General features: G+C 42.4%; 1 protein-coding gene across 2 annotated transcripts in view; it reads left to right on the top strand.

The window, feature by feature from the left end:
• The window catches only part of kaznb (kazrin, periplakin interacting protein b), a 167,579-nt gene extending 150,409 nt beyond the window's left edge, over positions 1 to 17,170 (top strand). Inside the window, exons 5-10 of one of the 2 annotated variants that reach the window (XM_083772130.1) lie at positions 7,160 to 7,357; positions 10,332 to 10,468; positions 11,541 to 11,711; positions 12,896 to 13,076; positions 13,340 to 13,473; positions 14,333 to 17,170. In XM_083772130.1, the coding sequence (XP_083628256.1) occupies positions 7,160 to 7,357; positions 10,332 to 10,468; positions 11,541 to 11,711; positions 12,896 to 13,076; positions 13,340 to 13,473; positions 14,333 to 14,503 (992 nt within the window). In that variant the 3' untranslated portion in view covers positions 14,504 to 17,170. The remainder of the gene's footprint in view (positions 1 to 7,159; positions 7,358 to 10,331; positions 10,469 to 11,540; positions 11,712 to 12,895; positions 13,077 to 13,339; positions 13,474 to 14,332) is intronic. The other variant, XM_083772131.1, reaches the window with a different exon arrangement.
• Positions 17,171 to 19,754: the final 2,584 nt, after the last annotated feature.

Here is a 19,754-nt window from a genome sequence, read left to right on the forward strand (position 1 = left end):
AGTAGCCTATTTATTGTCTTACAGTAGGCTATATACAGTAGCCATTGTCTTACAGTAGGCTATATACAGTAGCCTATTGTCCAATCAACACGGAAAATTCTAATATATTTTGCACAATCGACTAAAGTCATTAGTCTGATTAAAGATGGAGTGGCGTGATTTTTGTATTCTTTTCCAGTTTTTCATGTGTTTATGAGGTGACGGTACTTCATTAGTGGTGTTGTTGTGCATGTGCATGTCTTCCCTTTGTATTTAGGGTTTCTTCCTGGAGGCTTGTGCAATGTTGGCGCACTTTTCATTTTTTAATGGCATTCATTAATTGTAATCGAGGCAAAGGAATTCAAATAATCGTGATATTGATTTGAAGTCTTGTCGCCCTGCCCTACTCTGAAGCCTGATTTAGTCTTTGACGTACAGCGGTGTCCGTGTGTCTGACACATTGTGAGCTTGTAGATCAGCTGTTTTTGACACCGTCGTTTTCTCTGTTAAGCGTCTACAATACCAGAGTATGTAAATTGTTATGTTAAATAGTCCTTTGAGGTCAATAATTTCTGAAACGTGTACTTCTCAGGCACCAAGCAATGGTGAGGCTTAGGAGATGGGAAAAGTAAATTGATGCACATATTTAAGATAGATTTATTTAATGGTCACAGTTCGCTTTATCATTTGCCATTGCCTTATTCCTAATGCGGCTAATCCGCTGCAAGTCAAACTGTGGGGACATAGCTTGTTGAATTTATAATGCTTTAATATTGAAGACAGATGTGAATTATTCATTGTTATGCATTTTGAATCTACATGAGACACGTATTCATATGATGTGGTGTAGTCTGTAGTTCTCCTGCATACATATCGTTATAGCTTCACACTGTTAAGATACCGGTATATCTGTAAGGGGACCATTACAGTAAGTATAAGTAAAGGTTGTGTGTGTGTGTGTGTGTGTGTGTGTGTGTGTGTGTGTGTGTGTGTGTGTGTGTGTGTGTGTGTGTGTGTGTGTGTGTGTGTGTGTGTGTGTGTGTGTGTGTGTGTGTGTGTGTGTCTGTGTCTGTGTCTGTGTCTGTGTCTGTGTGTGTGTCTGTCTGTGTGTCTGTGTGTGCGTGTGCATGTGCGTGCGTGCGTGCGTCCTTGAAATAATCAGTAATAGTGATGCGATGGTGATGGTCTGGTCCATGGCTAGCAGCGCTGCAGTAGTATGAGGTTGGGTTGAGAAGATGATTGAATGGACTGTTACAGAGTGTGGAGAAGATGTTTCTCAAATAGTTCTTTAAAAGGCGATATGGCTCCTAAAACTATAACTGTCACCGACTAAAGAACCATTTTATTATTTATGGCTCTTCATGTTTCTATGTTCTAGAGAACCTGTTTTGTCAAAGACAATTTTTTGATAGTTCTATGAGGCATCTTTAAACACTTTAGACCCTTGCATCCCAATTTTGGGCTTGTTTTCACAAGCGAACATTTGGTGAAAACACCATATAATAGATCTGCTATTTTTGGAAAAGAGATAAAGGAGTGGACCAATGGGACCCCTGGGCGACACCACCACACCGCCGAATCATTAAAAGAAGAGATTTTTGGTCTGAAAGGTTCTCTATAGCGTCACGCTGAAGAATCAGTTTCAGTTCCAGTTGGCACTTTTATTTTTCTGCGTGTGCAAAGCCAGCAGAGGGAGGCTGGATAATGACACTGCTGTGTAGCATTGTATGGCTTTACAGATGGCATGTGTAACAGCATATTGTCTTGAGATTTTGTATAGTAGCGTAGAATTTGTCTGAACATAAAATATGTACTGTATAGCTTCAAATATATTGTGTTCCAGTTTCCAATTAGTTTTTTTTCTCTCCATTCCACTTCCATTTTCACATGTCTATCCCATAGAGCTATAATATATCTAGAGAACGGATTGAGGAGCGATAGCCTTGCATTAAGCTATTTAACACTTTTAAACAAAATGTCTTACTTGGTACACTCACTTAACAGTTTTTCAGGATGGCTAAAACACTAAACCCCATTCTCTAAAACAAAAGTATAGCGGCCTAAACCCATTTGTCACAATTTGCAATTCTTATTAATTTCTGTAAAACTCTTCTCATTGTTCACACAATTGTTTCTAATGATGTGGTCAAACCAGATGGGCAGATTACGGTGAAAGATCCTTTATAATACATTATTACCAAGATAGCCAACCAGACGCATCACCACTAGTACAAAATGGTCCACAATTCCATGGGTGCGATCAGACCTCACAAACGTCCAATGATCATTATGGTTTCAGGTTGCTGACACAGACAGTTCTCAGACAAAGATAATTCCCTCCTGATGTGTCTAATTCCCTCCTGATTTGTCCTGATTTTAATATAAAAATGTTACGAACATAATTATGTGGCTCCAGTATTTACTTCAGTGACCAGAATCTGTCTTCATAATATTATATTGAAATAAACCGACTCACAGCCTACTTCTGGTCTCCTAAAGGGCCAGGCACGTACATACATCACACACACATTTTTTTCCAAATCAGCCTCATGGTGGCGCTATAACAGGCCAATTCCTGTTTTTAGCTATAACTGCATCGATCTGTATACAACTTATGTATGCGCACTCCCTAGAGGCCATGAAAAAACATTGTCCCTGCATCCCTCCACATCTGCCGGTTATAGCACCACCATGAGGCCGATGTCGGCAAAACACATTGCTTATGTTATAGTCGCACAGATTTCATCCAAATCTCACGCAAATCGGTACACATGGTCTCTGTAGTCATGTGATCAAGACGAGTCTGTTGGCTTTCTCAGATTCTACACTGATTGGCTAACATTTCCTTCCAAAGTTTTCAGGAGTGGCCCGTTTCGTTCAAAATGCTGCACATGTCCTGCTGATCCAGAATTCTATCCTCAGAGAGGCTATGAGTGATCTGGCTCTGCATTTCCTCAACAAAATGAAGTAAATTGTTGCAAAAAACAAACAAACAAAAAAACATGTTTATATTACTAAACATTTTGCCAAACATCACACACAGTCCTATCCTCCTGGTGGAGACCTGTGCCCACTTTTTCTAGTTGACTCTTTTTTTAACATTCTTTTAATGTGATTTTCGGTTAAGGTTTTCTTTGTATTTTTATGCAAGGGCTGAATATATATATATATATATATATAATTGCAAACATTTGCAAAGAAAAGGGGGGGGAAAAGACCATTCTGTAACTGTTTTAAATTAACTGGCTGTGTATGATCTGAAAGATAAAATGGTTTTGAGGTGATTGCTTGATTTTGACAGAAGACTGTAGCTTGAAGATACTTGGTTTTGTGTTGAGAAAATGGCTGAAGGTTTCAAGAAATGTGTCGTAGTAATTTCGAAGAGCTGTAATATCACTGCAGGCTGTTCCACACAGTATAAAGACCATTCCCGGAGACGCCTTGTATTCAACCAGACCCGGAGGCCGACTGAGAGCCTAAAAGTGGAGGGCCATTATTCTGTTTCAGCTGAAAGTGTTTACGTGTGTGTGGGATGGTAATGATAGGACTTTGGATCGATGGGAAGGGAGGGAAGGTGTTTTTGAGGGAATTACTGATTGATTCTCTAAATTACTCTCCATGCTCGCTGAATCTGAAAGATGACACACTCTTTTGTCACTGCTGTAGTGACTTGACTACCAAATATGAAAGATAACAGTTGAAAACAGCAACCGAATACTTGGAATATACACCCGGCAAAATACGTGCTACTACACAATACTAAATAGAATAAGCAAGCTGAATGCGCCTCAAGTTGTCTCATTCTGTGCAGCAACTGCTCACGATGACAAATAAATCACAGCAAAGTTAATCCAAAGAGCCTATTTAGTATTTACAGATCTGAAGATGACCGTATGGTAAAGCACTCAAAGCAGTGTTAGAATGCATACTTCCATCCCTCTCGGCCCCTAGAGAGTGATCAAAGGCAAGCAGCTATATGGCTGCCCGCGCCACATACTGTACGTACAGTATAAGGAAAGCCTATAGGTAAACGGAGGAATAAGAGGATTTGGGTGGCAAGGCGGCAGTGAAAGATTGCTCTCTCAGGGAGACAAACTCCTTTTGCGACGTGCGATGCAGAGCTGCCCAACGTGTCTCCGCAGTCCTGAGTTGACAGAGAGCGATGGACTGTCTCTTCCACTCTTATCGGTACCGCTGCAGCCCTGCACTGTCTGGCTAGGCTGCAGTCCTTGGGAGGCCCACTCTCACTCACACGCACACACACACACACGCAAGCGAGCGTAGACACATGCAAATACACGCAGACACATGCACATAGATTTGTGCATAACTTTGCATGCAAGCATGCATTCTAATTGTCATTTGCATACATAGTTTCACTTGCAAGCATAGACAGGCATACGGACACAAACCCATCATAGGCTACGTACGCACACCTCCAGTGAGCTAAATTCTCTTCTCCTCTAAGCTAAAAATGAAACGGTTGTAAAACTATGATGTGCAATCAATTAATTAAACCTCAAATGGAAATGGAAAGGAAACTAAAACTAATTAAAAACACAAGATTCTAAATAACCCAGCTGTGAATTTGGTACCAGGGACTGCAGATAGTAAGTATAGCATAGTTTGCATGTCTTTTGTCCATGGTCATCCAAAAAAGAACTGTGCATTCTTCTGTAACCAACCACGATAGACCTATACATTTCTACACAGCCACACTATAAACCATAATGACAGATGTTGACAGATGTTTCTCTGTTGCCATTGTAATACTTCCTTTACTGGCCTAAAATACAATCTGTGAATATGTGAATACGTGGCATGCGTTAGTCAACTATGTCTGTCCACGTCACCGTTTTCAGAGTTTCTGCGGGCCGTTCCTATAGTTCCCTGCTGCTGTTTTTCAGGCTGTTCCCCGAGGGTTAGGAGGCTCTCACTCAGACTTTAGAGATGGAGAGCGAGTGGCTCAGGATCATGACTCAAGACTGTGTCGCCCATATGTATTTGAGTCTCATCAAGCTGCTTTTCTCTCGCTTGCCCTGTAGCTCTGTCAGTTTCAGTCTTGTCTGTCATTCTTCGTTTGTCCGTGCCTCTCGAACACCCGTGGCTACAGCCACTCTGTGTGCATTCATTGTGTGTGAGTCTTTTTTTTGTGTCTTGCAGAAGAAATTGGGTGTACGTTTAGTCTAATTGTTGTCATTATGTTTCATAATCACACCCTTCCTCTCTGTTCCTTTGCTGTTTTGTCTCGCTGTATTAACATGACAAGCTTCCAGCATCTTCTCTCTGCTGCTTTTTGGACTTCCTCTTTTTCACCTCTCTTTCTCCCTCTTTCTGTTGGTTTCTTTCCATCCGAACATTCCCTTTCCTCTGATTTCATAGGCTCATCAACCCCTCCTTACTTACACCCTTCCTTCACTTCCCCATTCCTCTTTTGTAGTTCCTCCATTCCTCTGTCTCTCTCACTCTCTCCCCCAGGCTAGGTCTCACTTTTAAAATATGTTTTTAATCTCAATTTGACTTCCTGGTTAAATAAAGGTTTTCTCTCTCAAATTAAAATATTGTTGCTGTTCGGCAAAAACCTCCTATCTTCATATTTCAACTTGTTTCTTCTCAGTACATTAATGACCTACTTCTTCATACAAGAGTGTCGCACAAAAGTAGTGAAGATAGCAGACCTACAAGCTCAGAGCTTGTATTCAGCACGCAGCAAAGGTCTGCGGGATCGGGGCTTGAACCTGCAACACGCTGTCAGGCTGGATTACCAGCCTGGACCGCTCGGCCGGCCTAGGCCAAAACCATACATTTTGAACGAAGGCAGACAGCGATGTGTTTTTTTGCCACTGACCATGTTGTTTCCGTGCTGTGCAAGTTGTGAGAGAGAGAGGGGAGGGGGAGTAAAGTAAGGATAGAGAATTGCATTGCATTGAATTGCATTGAATTGCATTATGTTTGGTGTAGGACACGACACCCAACCAAGTCATCAGAGTGACTCATGAAGTGAAATATTGGCCTCTGAGTGGAATTTTCTTCCTGAGGGAAGCAGACAGCTAACCTGACGCTGCCAGATCCAAGAAGCTTGCTACACAAATTTGTTTCACAGCTTATTGGGATCTGGGATCTCGGAAGCAGATTCGATGACGGGGCTGTTCCTTTTTTTCAAGATACTTGGTAGATGATTGGATGGGACCGTCTGTCTATCACCGTGTGGGCGTGCAAACACAACCAATCATATTGACGTGTCTATATAGCTTCACATCCGGTTTCGCACATATCCCGCCCTTAGCTCACGCTGATTGGTTCGAACCACGGAGCGGTTCGGTGTTAGCTCAACTCCCTGAGAGATCCCAGATGGTTGCTGTGTTTTGGGTTACCCAATACCGCCCCCATCTGGCAGAGTCAGGTTAGCAGACAGCCAGTTCAATCAGAAAGATGTAGCAGCGTGTGTGGACCTGTAAAAGATGTTGGACTTTATCTCTGTCCAGCAGATAGAATCTAAATCTGCCTTGTGTTTCCCAGAAATGACGTAAAATGGACATAATCGTCTGGTCTGTGTAGATGTACTGTGTGTTTGACAGAGGGGGATCAGCCGCCAGTCGCCATTCAGTCTCTCAAATGAGTTGCGTCATGCTCCATGTGCTGCCAAGTAACCTGGAGGTTTATTGTCATTTCATTTGAGATCCATAAAGGATGACATTGGAGGCTTTTCCTCGCCGATGTGCGGTGTCTATTGTCTGCTATTGAAATGGTCTGGCAGTATGTGGCAGTTACAATGGTTGTTTTGCCAAGAATAGTAATACATTATATTTTTGTGAGAGAGAGAGGGCAGGGGGAGTAAAGTAAGGATAGAGAGAGGTAGGTAAACTAAAGGGAGAGCGAGCGTTCCGTGCTCACCACAGTTCTCAGAAAGCCCCGCTGTAAGTAGCCAGTAGTTGAACAGCCACAGAGCTTGGTTGAAAACGCAGAGGTGAAGTCAGTGATCACGTATCACGGCCAGAATGCACAGGCATGAACGGCACTTCCACATACGTCACGGTGTATGACTTGGCCACCTGAACCCGCGCACAAAGTTGCTTTATTGACACAACGAGCGCATATTGCCATGGCATTAATAGCATATCATACAAGGAGAATACATGTCATAACAAAATGTTTCTCTCTCTCTCTCTCTGCTCCTCAGTGCTGCTGCGTGAGGAGGTGGCCCAGCTCCAGGAGGAGGTGCACCTGCTGAGGCAGATGAAGGACATGTTGAGTAAAGACCTGGAGGAGAGCCAGGGAGGAGGAGGCTGCTCCACCAACCTGCTCTCTGCCACCGAGCTGCGTGTCCACCTGAGCGACAAGGAGCAGGAGCTGGACAGAGCCAAGGAGGCCCTACAAGGTCAGGGTCACCCCCCCCCCCCATAGACTCTGAGAGTGTGCACTGGTTTCTAACTGTCAATAATTAGCTTGGAACTAGCCTGGCATGGCCAGACTAATATCACTGTCTGTGTAGATATTAGTCTGGAACTTCGGTGTGGAATATTTATTTCCAAGGGTGGTTAAGACTTTGACTACTAAACCCGAGTTGCTCAAGTTAATTCATTGTAGGAACACTTTCCCTACGATTCGCGAGTTGCCCGATTGATGTTTTCATCGTTTAATCCACGTTTTTAATCAGTTTGAAGCTATATACGGGCAATCCACCAGACAAAATGAGATATGAGACGCGCTTTGACGACGTCATCGCAAAAAGGTCTGTTGCTCCGGCGTGCAAAGGGAAATTGAGTCCCTATTCATTACAATGGAGGGGGTGGAACGGTGCTGAGCGCTTCCTGCTCCGTTCTGTTGTTGTGGTCGGCACTTTGGAATATTTTTCAACACTACAACAAGCGATTACACCGTTTTAAAGTGGATTTCCATGACAAGCAACTCAGTGGTCGGTGCAGTGGCTGTTCAAAGGTAACTTTAAACTTAGGCAGTCTAGCCTAAAAGACGGCCGTAAATGGTCCGCAGTTAACCTGTTAATACAAACACATTCCAACGTCACAGCAAAAAAAGAAGTCTCACTTTGAATAGTGGGCTCTGATTGGTCACCCACAACTCTGGGGTGAGCGAAATGTAATTATAACTGAGGAGTTATAATTACACCAATCCACCCAGGGCATTTTTTTTCCTGTGGTAGTTTCCAGGCTAGCTTGGGACCCCGGACCAAACGTCTGCTCTATACCGTGTGTACTGTGTCCTGAGACAATTCGTTGTGATTTGGCATTTGCATTGCATTGAATTGCATTGAACCTGCTGTCTTTGGTGTAGGACACGACACCTAACCAAGTACAAATCAGTCATCACGGTGACTCAAGAAGTGAAATATTGGCCTCTGAGTGGAGTTTTCTTCCTGAGGGAAGCAGACAGCCAGTTCAATCAGAAAGATGTAACAGCGTGTGTGGACCTGTAAAAGATGTTGGACTTTATCTCTGTCCAGCAGATACAATCAAAATCTGTCCCAGAAATGACGTAAAATGGACATAATCGTCTGGTCTGTGTAGATGTACTGTGTGTGTGACAGAGGGGGATCAGCCGCCAGTCGCCATTCAGTCTCTCAAATGAGTTGCGTCATGCTCCATGTGCTGCCAAGTAACCTGGAGGTTTATTGTCATTTCATTTGAGATCCATAAAGGATGACATTGGAGGCTTTTCCTCGCAGATGTCTATTGTCTGCTAATAAAGTGGTCTGGCAGAATGTGGCAGTTACAGTAGTTGTTTTGCCAAGAATAGTAATACATTATATTTCCCTCAAAGTATTTTGTGGAGTATAAGGTTTCAGAAAATTTACAAATACCTAATTTGCATGCACAAGCACGCGCACACGTGCGCACGCACACACACACACACGCACGCACGCACGCACGCACGCACGCACGCACGCACGCACGCACGCACGCACGCACGCACGCACGCACGCACGCACGCACGCACGCACGCACACACACACACACACACACACACACACACACACACACACACACACACACACACACACACACACACACACACACACACACACACACACACACACACACACACACACACACACACACACACACACACACACACACACAGAGAGAGAGAGGGCCCTATCTTACGCAGTGCCTTGATTCTTTTACTATTTTGAAAACATTTTAAATAATTAAAATAGCCGATCTACAGGCTATTTTCACTATTTTAAATAATTTGTTTTTCAAAGTAGTGCAAATTGCCAAATAAGTTCAGGCATAAGGGGGTAAGGCGCCGCACAAGATGGCGCCCACAGTCCCTGGGCAGATACTGTGCTTCTACTGTCAAGGCTCTGTGTTGTGCAACCTGTTGAAAAACAGGTTTTGGATGTTGGATGTTGACTGAGGTGGCTGGTGGCAGATCAACGTCTCCATGTGGAATGCATAATGAGTGACACATATGTTTGTCCTCATGAAAAGTACAGGTTCCTTGAGAATTCAACACACACACTATTATTTTCACTTGTGACATCTCATTGCGTCATTTCTGCTGTATCTTTCTCTCGCTCTCTCTCTCTTTTTGTGTGTGCGACTAATGGCTAAAATGTGTTCTGCATGCCGATCGGCACAAAACAGACCTGGGTGAGATTAGGGAAAACTCACCAAGACCTACTGTAATAGTACTACTCTACTACTGTACTTAAGTAAATTATACTGCACTTTTCTTGAGTATATGTGTTTTTGGATACTTCTGACATTACATTATGAATGAACTACCTAAGCCCTTTTTCAAATGTGAAAATAGCCAATCTACAAACACATTGTGATGAGTGTTGTGAGCTTGTAGATCTGATATTTTAATTTTTTTATTCTTCTTCTTCTTCTTTATTGGGGGGGGGGTCTACATTTTTATACAGTAACATAAAGCTGATATTAAAAAGAAAATGTACTTTGTAATTTGTAATTTGCATACTTAAGTAATTTATTTAAAAAAGCATGTAGGCTACTATTTTTAAATGTAAGTATAGAGCAACTTCCACTTGTAGTTGAGTCACATTTGACAAGAGGTATCTACACTTTCACTACTGGGGTTGAGTACATTGTCCACCACAGTGCATAACGTAATGCCACTCAATGACAATTAACCTTCAAAGGTGATGAGTTACATCATTCAATCTGGGCTGCAGCTTTGGGAAAAACAATCATCCACAGCTGCTAGCTGCGTTGATAGAAGACATTGTGCCACCCTGTGGCCATCAGTTGTAACTACTGTCATTTTTAGTCAAAGGCCCTGTTGAAGCCCAATATCTTTCTTTATTGTTCTGAATGCTTAGACTTAGACACAATCCTGCTTTTAATGTCTTTACTCTTGTGTTGCAGCTATGAAAGCAGACCGCAAGCGGCTAAAAGTGGAGAAGTCGGACTTAGTGAGTCAGATGCAGCAGCTGTACACGACACTGGAGAGTAGAGAAGAGCAGCTGCGAGACTTTATACGGAACTACGACCAGCACCGAAAGGTAACAATCATTTGCTTCAGTTACGATTATTTACCAAAATGTACCGGTTTGTTGTGAAATCTTTCTCTTCAGCACAAATCTATTCAATTAGCTTATTTTGATTTGGCAGAGGGAGCCTGTATTTGACCCACGCAATAACTCTCTGGGTACTGAAACCTCAACATCCTGATCAACACTAAGCTTTGTCATGTGTTGTTGTAAGTTGGAAACGCCGTGCAAGCTGATATTGTTTGTTTGTAAACATTAATGACGATACACCAAAAGTAAATCTGATCCTACCGTTATATCTGTACTTGGAATCATTAAAAACACAGGTTGCATCATTCCATTCCAGTCCCAGGGTTTTATTTGCTTGCTTCCATGCAGCGTAAGTCGTGCGTTTTCCTCAAGTAGTCAATCAAGGTTGTTTCTTACACATATTTACACTTGATTTATCTTCTTTTGGCTGTGTACGATAGTTTTCTTTAAAATACGATAATGTTAATTGTCACAATACAAAATGCCTAATTAAATAAAAACAACCGTACTTGGACTGATTTTTTAAAGATATTTTTTTGTCTTTTTCTACCTGTATTAATAGTATACAGATACAGTAGATTGACAGGAAATGGGGAGAAAGAGACAGGGAGTGACATGCAGAATCGGTTGTTGGGATCAGGATTTGAACCCGCGACATGCTGTTAGGCTAGGTGCCCGGGCTTGGACTCCTTTTTTCCCTCTAGACTTTCACTCTAGACACATTTCTTTTCTAGCTCTACAAGTTCACGACGTGTCACAAAGTGAAATGTTGTGAAATGAGTTCCCCAGAATATGGCTGCTAGGGGTTCAAGTGGTTACAACTCCAGGGCGATAATTTAACATTTCCCATCTGGCACCGCTGAGCCTGTTGCTCCTCACGATAAAAGGAAAGACAGCTCGTAATCCAGAGTGGCTCCTCCGAGCCTAATTTGTCGAATCTTAATTCCGGAAGCACCACATGCACTGACCCCCATGGACTGTTTTATCCGATCGTCAACATCAATGAGCGTTATAATGATGCGCGTGCGTGCGTGCGTGCGGGCATCTCTTTCAGGAGAGCGAGGACGCGGTGAAAGCGCTGGCCAAGGAGAAGGATATGCTGGAGAGGGAGAAGTGGGACCTGAGGAGGCAGACGAAAGAAGCCACGGAGCAGGCCAACATCCTCCGCTCTCACATGGACATGAAGGAGAACCGCATCAAAGAGCTGGAGGCTGAGCTCACCATGGTACATCATCACATGCAGTTACCCACAGTCACATGTAGAGCTTCTGCACACACTCAATCTTAAGCCATTTAGGACTGAGACCAGATTCTACTAAATGTCTTCTAAATCATGAGTTTTCATTTTCAAGATTTTTCAATAATAGCAGTTCTACAAGCTCGTAGCTTGTAGATCACGCCATTTTATCATTTTAAAATAATGCAATTTCTCAACAGTAGCGTAAAATTCATTTTACACCTGCACTAAATGCAAAGCACAATCCACAGTGCAGTTCTTCACTGCTCAGGTTTCCTGCTCAGGGATATTTCTGGTCCTCATGGGGACAGAGTGACATTCCGACGTACCGCCATTCCATGACTATGTGGCTTCCGCATGCGGTTAGGGTTAGGGACAGGGTTAGGGACAGGGTTAGTAATGCGGCGAGTCGTAATGGCGATACGTCGTAATAGCGGGCTTCGGAATACCTCCTGTGCAAGAACTGAGAGCAAAGTATATTACCCTATTACCTCACGCAGTGGTTTTCACACTTTTTGCGCCCCTAACCCTATAGAGCTTTGCAGTCCCGCCCCCTCATTTTCCTCATAGACTTTTCAGAAAGTATTATTATTATTTTTTTTTTTTAAGATATTTTTTTTTATTGATTTTTGAAGGGACAGACAGTAGGCTGACAGGAAACGGGAGAGAGATGGGGGGATGACATGCAGTAAAGGCCGTGTCGGGTCCGGGAGTCGAACCCGCGGCACACTGCGACTGGATTACCAGTCCGGTGCCCAGACCGTTACGCTACGGCCTGGGCCAGAAAGTATTTATTTAAAGATGTTTACGCCGCGGACAAAGCCAACTCTTGTCGTGACAAATCATGACACTAAACACAATGTTTTGGGTCAAACAAAGAATTAGAAAGTAGAGAAGAACGCCAGGTTACAACACTTTTTTTGTGTTGTAACCAAAAATGTTGTTGGTCCAAAATATTGTGTTTGTTGTCATGATTTGTCACGACTCGAGTTGGCTTCTTACGACGCTTTAAATAAATACTTTTTCAAATGTCTATGGGAAAAATGCATTTCCTGGGCCTGGCGTCGTCATGAAAGGGGGCGGGACTCTATAGGCACAGCAATCTGGAACCACTGACTGACCTTTACGAATTCAATACTAATGTCTTCTTTGCTTTGTATCATGTTTCCCAGGCAAAGCAGTCTTTGCACACGCTCACCAAGGATGTGCCCAAGCGCCACTCCCTGGCCATGCCCTCGGAACCCGTGATGAACGGCAGCCAGGAGTGGGTGATGCAGGCCGACCTACCGCTCACAGCCGCCATCCGCCAGAGTCAGCAGACCCTGTACCACTCCCACACCACAGACAGACAGGGTAGGCAACCTGCAACACCCCCCTAACCCCCCCCCCCCCCACTCCCCTCGCAGACACCCCCCCTGTCTCCATCTCGCTTCGCCGTTGCTTTCTTGCTTTTACAGACGCACAACATTAACACACTAACAGAGGGTTTCCCCGAGATGGTTTCTGTTGGCTCACCGTGGGTGTCTTTTCGATGTGTGTTTGTGTGTGTGTGTGTGTGTGGACGCGTGCGGGTGTGTGTGTACGTGTGTCTGTGTCCATATATGTGCCATCTCCAGCCGTGGTCAGGATCAGCCCCTGCCACTCTCGCCAGCCCTCCATCATATCCGACGCGTCGGCGGCCGACGGCGACCGCTCATCCACGCCCAGCGACATCAACTCCCCTCGCCACCGGACGCACTCCCTCTGCAATGTAAGAGCTGCCTGCCCCTCCCCCCGAACAAGTAATCACACCTCCGCAATTCTCTGTGTGTCCTCCCTCGCGCACCCCCCCCCTCCTTGTCTTCTCTCCCGTCCCGCGTGTCTTCTTGTTGTGTCCGTCCGTCCGTCCGTCCCGTCCGTCCCTCTGTCTGGCCCGTTGTGGGTGTGAGTCTGCCTGCATGCTGGTGTTTGTTTGGCGTGGTCATTTGTTGCTTTTTCGCGATTTAAATTCTGTAAGTTGTACAGTGGGTTGAGTGGAGCCGTTTTCTCCAGTGGTGGACGAAGTACTGAGATTTTGTAAGTAAAGGTAGCCTACCACGTATGTAAACATATTCCGTTACGTAAGAGAACTGTTAAGTAAAAAGCCTGTATTAAAAAATTAGCTCGAGTACAAACGAGACACTGTTCAAACTTCTTTCAAAAATAGCCAATCACAATGCATTGCGATGCGATGTGTTGTGAGCTTGTACATCGGCTATTTTTGAATAAAGTATAGACAAAAAGTGGTTAATGTATGTTTTGTAATAACAATTCTAAATCTGCAGTGTAACTTGTAAGGAAAGTTTTCAAATAGTTGTAGTGGAGATGTAGTAGAAGTATAAAGTATTGAAAAATGGAAATAGTCAAGTGAAGGGTTTGAGGACCCCCTTGAAGAGTTGCTGCAACTCAAGAGAGTATCCTCTAGTCTAGTGAAATTTCAAATAAATAAATAAATAAAAGGGACCTCATAAGTACTGTACTTGAGTACTGTATGTACTTTCCACCACTGGTTTTCTCCCTAGTTTTCTCCAACTAAAATTAAACATGTCTCTTTCCCGTCCTTTCCCCGTCATATTGCCTGCATTATCCAGTCCATGGAGGATTTGGAGGATCAGAAACGTAAGAAGAAGAAGGAGAAGATGACCCTGGGATCCCTGTCGCGGGTGTTTGCTCGGGGAAAACAGCGCAAGTCACTGGACCCTGGTCTGTTTGATGGTACATCCACCCCTGATTATTACATAGAGGAGGATGCTGACTGGTGATGCCGTGCGCGTCTGTGTGTGCGTGTGTGTGTGTGTGTGGATATCCAGAGGAAAGTGCGTGTGTGTATGTGTGCGTGTGGGGAGAGAGAGAAAAAGACGAGATGAGCGCATGTGTCCCCCAAGCAAAGGCCTGACACAGACTATCGCCAGAAAATGTATATTATTCTCCAAAACGTATGTATGTAATGTAAATTAGATATATATTTATAGATGTACATGTATGCATATGTATATATGTTTACATGCATATAAATATATACATGGGGTTTATGATGATGTGTGGACATGTCTATGCTGTATTATCTTCCGACTGTCTTAAATGTTTTCTTTTTTTTTATAACTGGAGACTTGAAGGACTGCTGTGTATATGTAAATAGGAGGTATTGTGCATCTAGTGTTTGTACTTTGCGGTTGCTTTTATCATGCCTTCCCACGTTTCCTCCCTAATACTTGATTTACCCTTCGTCGTACGGCGGTATCGCGCGACAGCCGATGTACGAGGTCACAGCCAGTGTTGCCAGATTTGCAAGAGAAACAAGCAGCCAGGTCTACAAAAACAAGCCCTATAGGCCCAGCCGGATGATCATACACACACACACACACACACACTGCAAATTGATTAGCTACAGGATTTGAAAGTAGCTTTGTTAAAAAGAAATCTTGAAACAAATGTGAAATATTTTGAATATTTTTTTAACATTTTAACTACAATATATCTTGTATGGGATCTGTGGCACAAACATTTTCAGATGGAGGTACGACGTAAAATACATTAACAATTCATATTACATTGGGGGACATTAAAGGGGAATACCACTCATTTTCAACATTTTACTATGTCATTAATATACCTTAGAGCTGTTGTGTGGAAATAATAATAAAAAAGTCCCCCCCATTCTTTGTTTCCTAGAACTGGAGGTCTGGGGGAAAAAAATCATTAACATGGTGAAGTACATCTTGATGGTATCATCAAAATGTTGAAAATGAGTGGAATTCCCCTTTAAATTGACATGAGTATGAGTGAGAACCATTGATTTAAACAACATAATAAGCAACTACACAACCAATCTACAAGTGACTTCACAGAAAAAATTACTTTGCAGCGCTGTTCACAACCTTGTAGACCGGCTGTCATACGACGAGGTATAGCCTGCATCAGTTGTTGCTTATTTCACCCATCTCTAATATTCCCACAAAACGGTCACACCACAGGAACCCCATGTCCATTATAGATATTGTTTGGTATTTAGCTGGCCAAAAGTAAGTAACTTTAGCGTAGGGCTGGCGATGACTTTAAATCATTATCACAAGTATTGCAAACTTTTCCCTCGATTGCCATTAATAAATTAATATTTTTCTAAATAGTGAAAATACCAGATTTACAAGCTCACATCGCATCACATCACAGTGCCTTGTGACCCTTTAGGTCAGCTATTTTCGCTATTTTTGTATGCCATCACTGTACAACGAAGTATAATACAGGGTAAGTCGTAATATGACTAATCGATTTAGTCCATTCTAAAAAACAAAACTATTAGAAATGTTTTTGGCAATTCGTTTGATTATTCAATTAACCTACATGAGCAAGATTAAGTCGTCATTGATTTTAAATATTGATACATTTTTGGTTAATTGCCCAGCCCTACTTTGGAATAGTGATGGTGTTTTCTGTAATGAGGTGAAATTGATATTCTAGTATCAATACTATTACCCTAAAATACCCTACACCCATCACACCCATCGTCTCCAATCATGGTGGAAAACAGTACAGTACTTTACTGCATGTTATGTGGAAGACATGCATTGTAGTCATATCATTATCAGGCTCAGGATCTGTATCAGAATATTTGCACGTTAAAACAAGCGATAAAAGGGACAAGAGGTGTTTTTCAATTCTACCATGCTGGATTTTCCATTTAAGCCAGTGATACTTTCTGTTACTCTTAATTATCCACTTAAAGCCTACATACTTTGTTGACTGGGCTTCCCCCAGGGGTCTGTATTCGACCCCCACCTTGTTTCCCCACTACACCAAATGTCTTCGCTGAAAATAGGCAATTTACAAGCTTGACAGATTGCCTATTTTCGCAAAACGTCTGACGCCAGAATATGACATGGACGCTTTACCTTCTGTCTTCCGAACGTTTAAGAGCATTTACAAACCAAAATTAATCATACATAATCAATCAAGCACACCTCAAATGGCTTGCCTCCTAATGCTGTCAAAACAATGTGCAAGTGCCAAAGTAAAAAGAAAAGAAAAGAGATGTATATCTTTGAAAAAGAATTGTCTGTCTATCATTAAGTCACTATTAGCACTAGCCTTGTGAGACTGCTTATGTCTTTGAATTGTATCTAACGTGCCAATAAGAGACATGGGAATTTGCACTAAAGCTACAATCCGTATTTTATGTCCTTTCCTAATGAAGAGAGCCAACTGCAGTGATGTCTGAACTACAATGACTGTCAGGTGGAAACCTTGTATGTCCAAAATGGATAGAGAACCTGTATTCCAATGGACCCAGTGAAGTTATTATTTAGTCACAAGCCTTTGTTAATAATTTTCATTGGTTCAGTATTTATAGACTAGACACACACTTAATCACTTTCACTTCCGAAATTATTCAAGAAGCTAAAATAAAAAATGTGGGCATTCATTTACAAAAAGATCACACCCGTGTGAACTGAGTGGTGCAATTCCCCCCCCCACACACACACACCTCTCTCTCTCTCTCTCTCTCTCTCTCTCATATTAGCAGGCAGCAGGCACAGCAATACCCCTCTCTCTGTTTCTGGCGCGCCATACTGGTATTAATAAGTCACATACTCAATTTCACGCATGCGCACACCACTCGTGCTCATGACTACACACAGGTACACGGACATTGCTGGTTGTAGGAGTGGTTGCACTCAAAAAGAAAGAAATATGAAGATTCAAGGTTTCTGCCTGACAGTGACGATATCTCTGATTTCCAATCAAGTGCTTCAAATAACTTTATTGACATTGTCAACCAACTACCCATCACCAGGGTATAACTGTCTCCATTTACATTGTAGGGAGACCACCTCCAACCCCTGCAGATGCACTATATATTCTATTAACATACTCCATCAAAGATTGGTCAGAATAATGTTTTATTCAGTACAAAACATCATGGATTGTAGCTTTAAAAAACCCTGCATGGTCACCAGTGTTGCTTTGGTTAGAAAAAGCCCATTCATTCACCAGTCAAATTAACAATCTCAACCATCCACTGTTAACCACTTAAACCCTCTAGTCTTAGGCCCAGTCCACACCTACGCAACTAGTTGCAACTGCAACAACCATTATCCCCAAATTGCACTGGTCTGCAACATGGTGAGTCTAGAGCGTTGCAATTTCTTGCAACTGGTTGCACATTGTGACTATTTGCACCGGTGTGGACTGGCCTTTAGAGAACCAGTCATTAGAGTCATGACTGTACTTTGACCACTTTTCTGCCATCTACACCAAATCTCTTCGCCTAAAATAGCCGATTGCTTGTAGTTCGACTATTTTTGACATCCCAGAATATGGATGCTGGGGTTCAAGTGGTTAATCATCCCTTTCCAACTCCACCGTTATCAATTTTACTTTGTTTGCATTATGAATGCACAGGCCTTTTTTCCTTTTGTTGTTGATGTTGTTTTGCTTTGTGTAAAAGAAAAAACCCTCTCTTGTTTCTCCCGTTCGGGGTTAAAACAATTCTCTGTTAAATGTTTTGTAATTTAGAAGATGTTGCATAAAAAGAGTAAATCTATTAAAGTATTTTATTTAAATAGAACAAGAGGTAAACTTCACATATGAGATGGTCTTGCTGCCGCTGCTGCAAGCAGTTGGGTCAGGACGTTTAATCATTTTCAAAAATGAATAACGATTGAAATGAAATATTTTAAAAATAAAACCAGCAACTAAATATAGACGCTGCATTGTGTTCCATGAGTGATGTGTTCTTGTGTTCCTAGCCTAGCGTGTCTCTCCTTCCCCTCCCACCATTTGTGACGGTATCCCTGCACCTACCAGTGAGTAACAGAGTCTCTGTTTCTGAACTGGGGGTTCATTCATAACTTCACTTATTAACACAATGCTGTACTGAGAACTGACACATCTCTACATGCTCATCAAATATTCACTTTATTCAGCCACATAATCTCTTTGCTATTCATTGTACAGTAGAAGGTGCTTTTAAATGCATAATGGCTCCAGAGAAACACTCTGGCTCCATCTACTGGCTATATCATAAGCTTGAGTACGAGGCTATAGCCATCAACTGACTTCCTTCACTTCATTTCTGATGTAGGCATACCACATGTATGTGACAGTGTACCATTCATTGTGCCTGAGTATAGTTGCACATACTATCTTGGGTGATTTATACTTGACACACAACAAAAATAGGTTATCTACAGAGATAACAAGGTTATAGGTTTATTTTTTATTTATTTTTACTTGTTTTCAATTTCAGTTTGGTTTTGATTAATTTTTAAGGGTTACCTAGTTTTTTGTTTTGTTTTTCAAGATCGGAAAAATAGCAGATCTACAAAACGTCACGCAGGCTTGAAAATCTGCTATTTATGAAGATTTTTGAATTTCTTTTTTTTTTACATTTTCTCTATGATTCTAGTTAGTAGTTTTGTAAATACACAAAACTGTTTCAGTTCAGTTTTTGTTTTTATTGAAGCTAAATACATTGTTTTTCCAATTGGGTGGAAACCTTGTTCTTTTTTTATGATTATTTTAAAAACGTTTTTAAATAGTGAAAATAGCTCACAATGCCTTGTGAGCTTGTAGATCTTCTATTTTCACTACTTTTGTGTGGCATTCTTGTATGATGAATGAAGGGCATTCTTTTTTGGAAAAAACATCAAAAGTTAAAGTTTCTGCCCGACAATGACAATATTAGAGACAGAGCACCGACCGGTTCGATGATAACCTGACTCCAGATGAGTCATTTTGATCTCTATGTCCCTTTGGTCCTAAACCCTTCCTTTATGCCACGTGCCGTAAACCTCTCCCTGAACCGATCCAGACTGTGACAGATTCTCAAGCTTCACACAGCAGAGCCCGTCTGATGGCGAGGACCAGCTGGACCGCCTCCAGCAGGCGGAGCTTACTAGAAACACGCCCATGGTGCTGTGGCGGGCGGGAGCGGTGCAAGCCTGGCTGGAGCTGGTCATGGCAATGCCCATGTACTCGGAAAACGTCAAAAGTGGCAAGGTACTGTACACAATG

Source organism: Protomyctophum parallelum (assembly GCF_964188405.1).
Source record: "Protomyctophum parallelum genome assembly, chromosome: 8".
Classification (NCBI taxonomy): domain Eukaryota; kingdom Metazoa; phylum Chordata; class Actinopteri; order Myctophiformes; family Myctophidae; genus Protomyctophum; species Protomyctophum parallelum.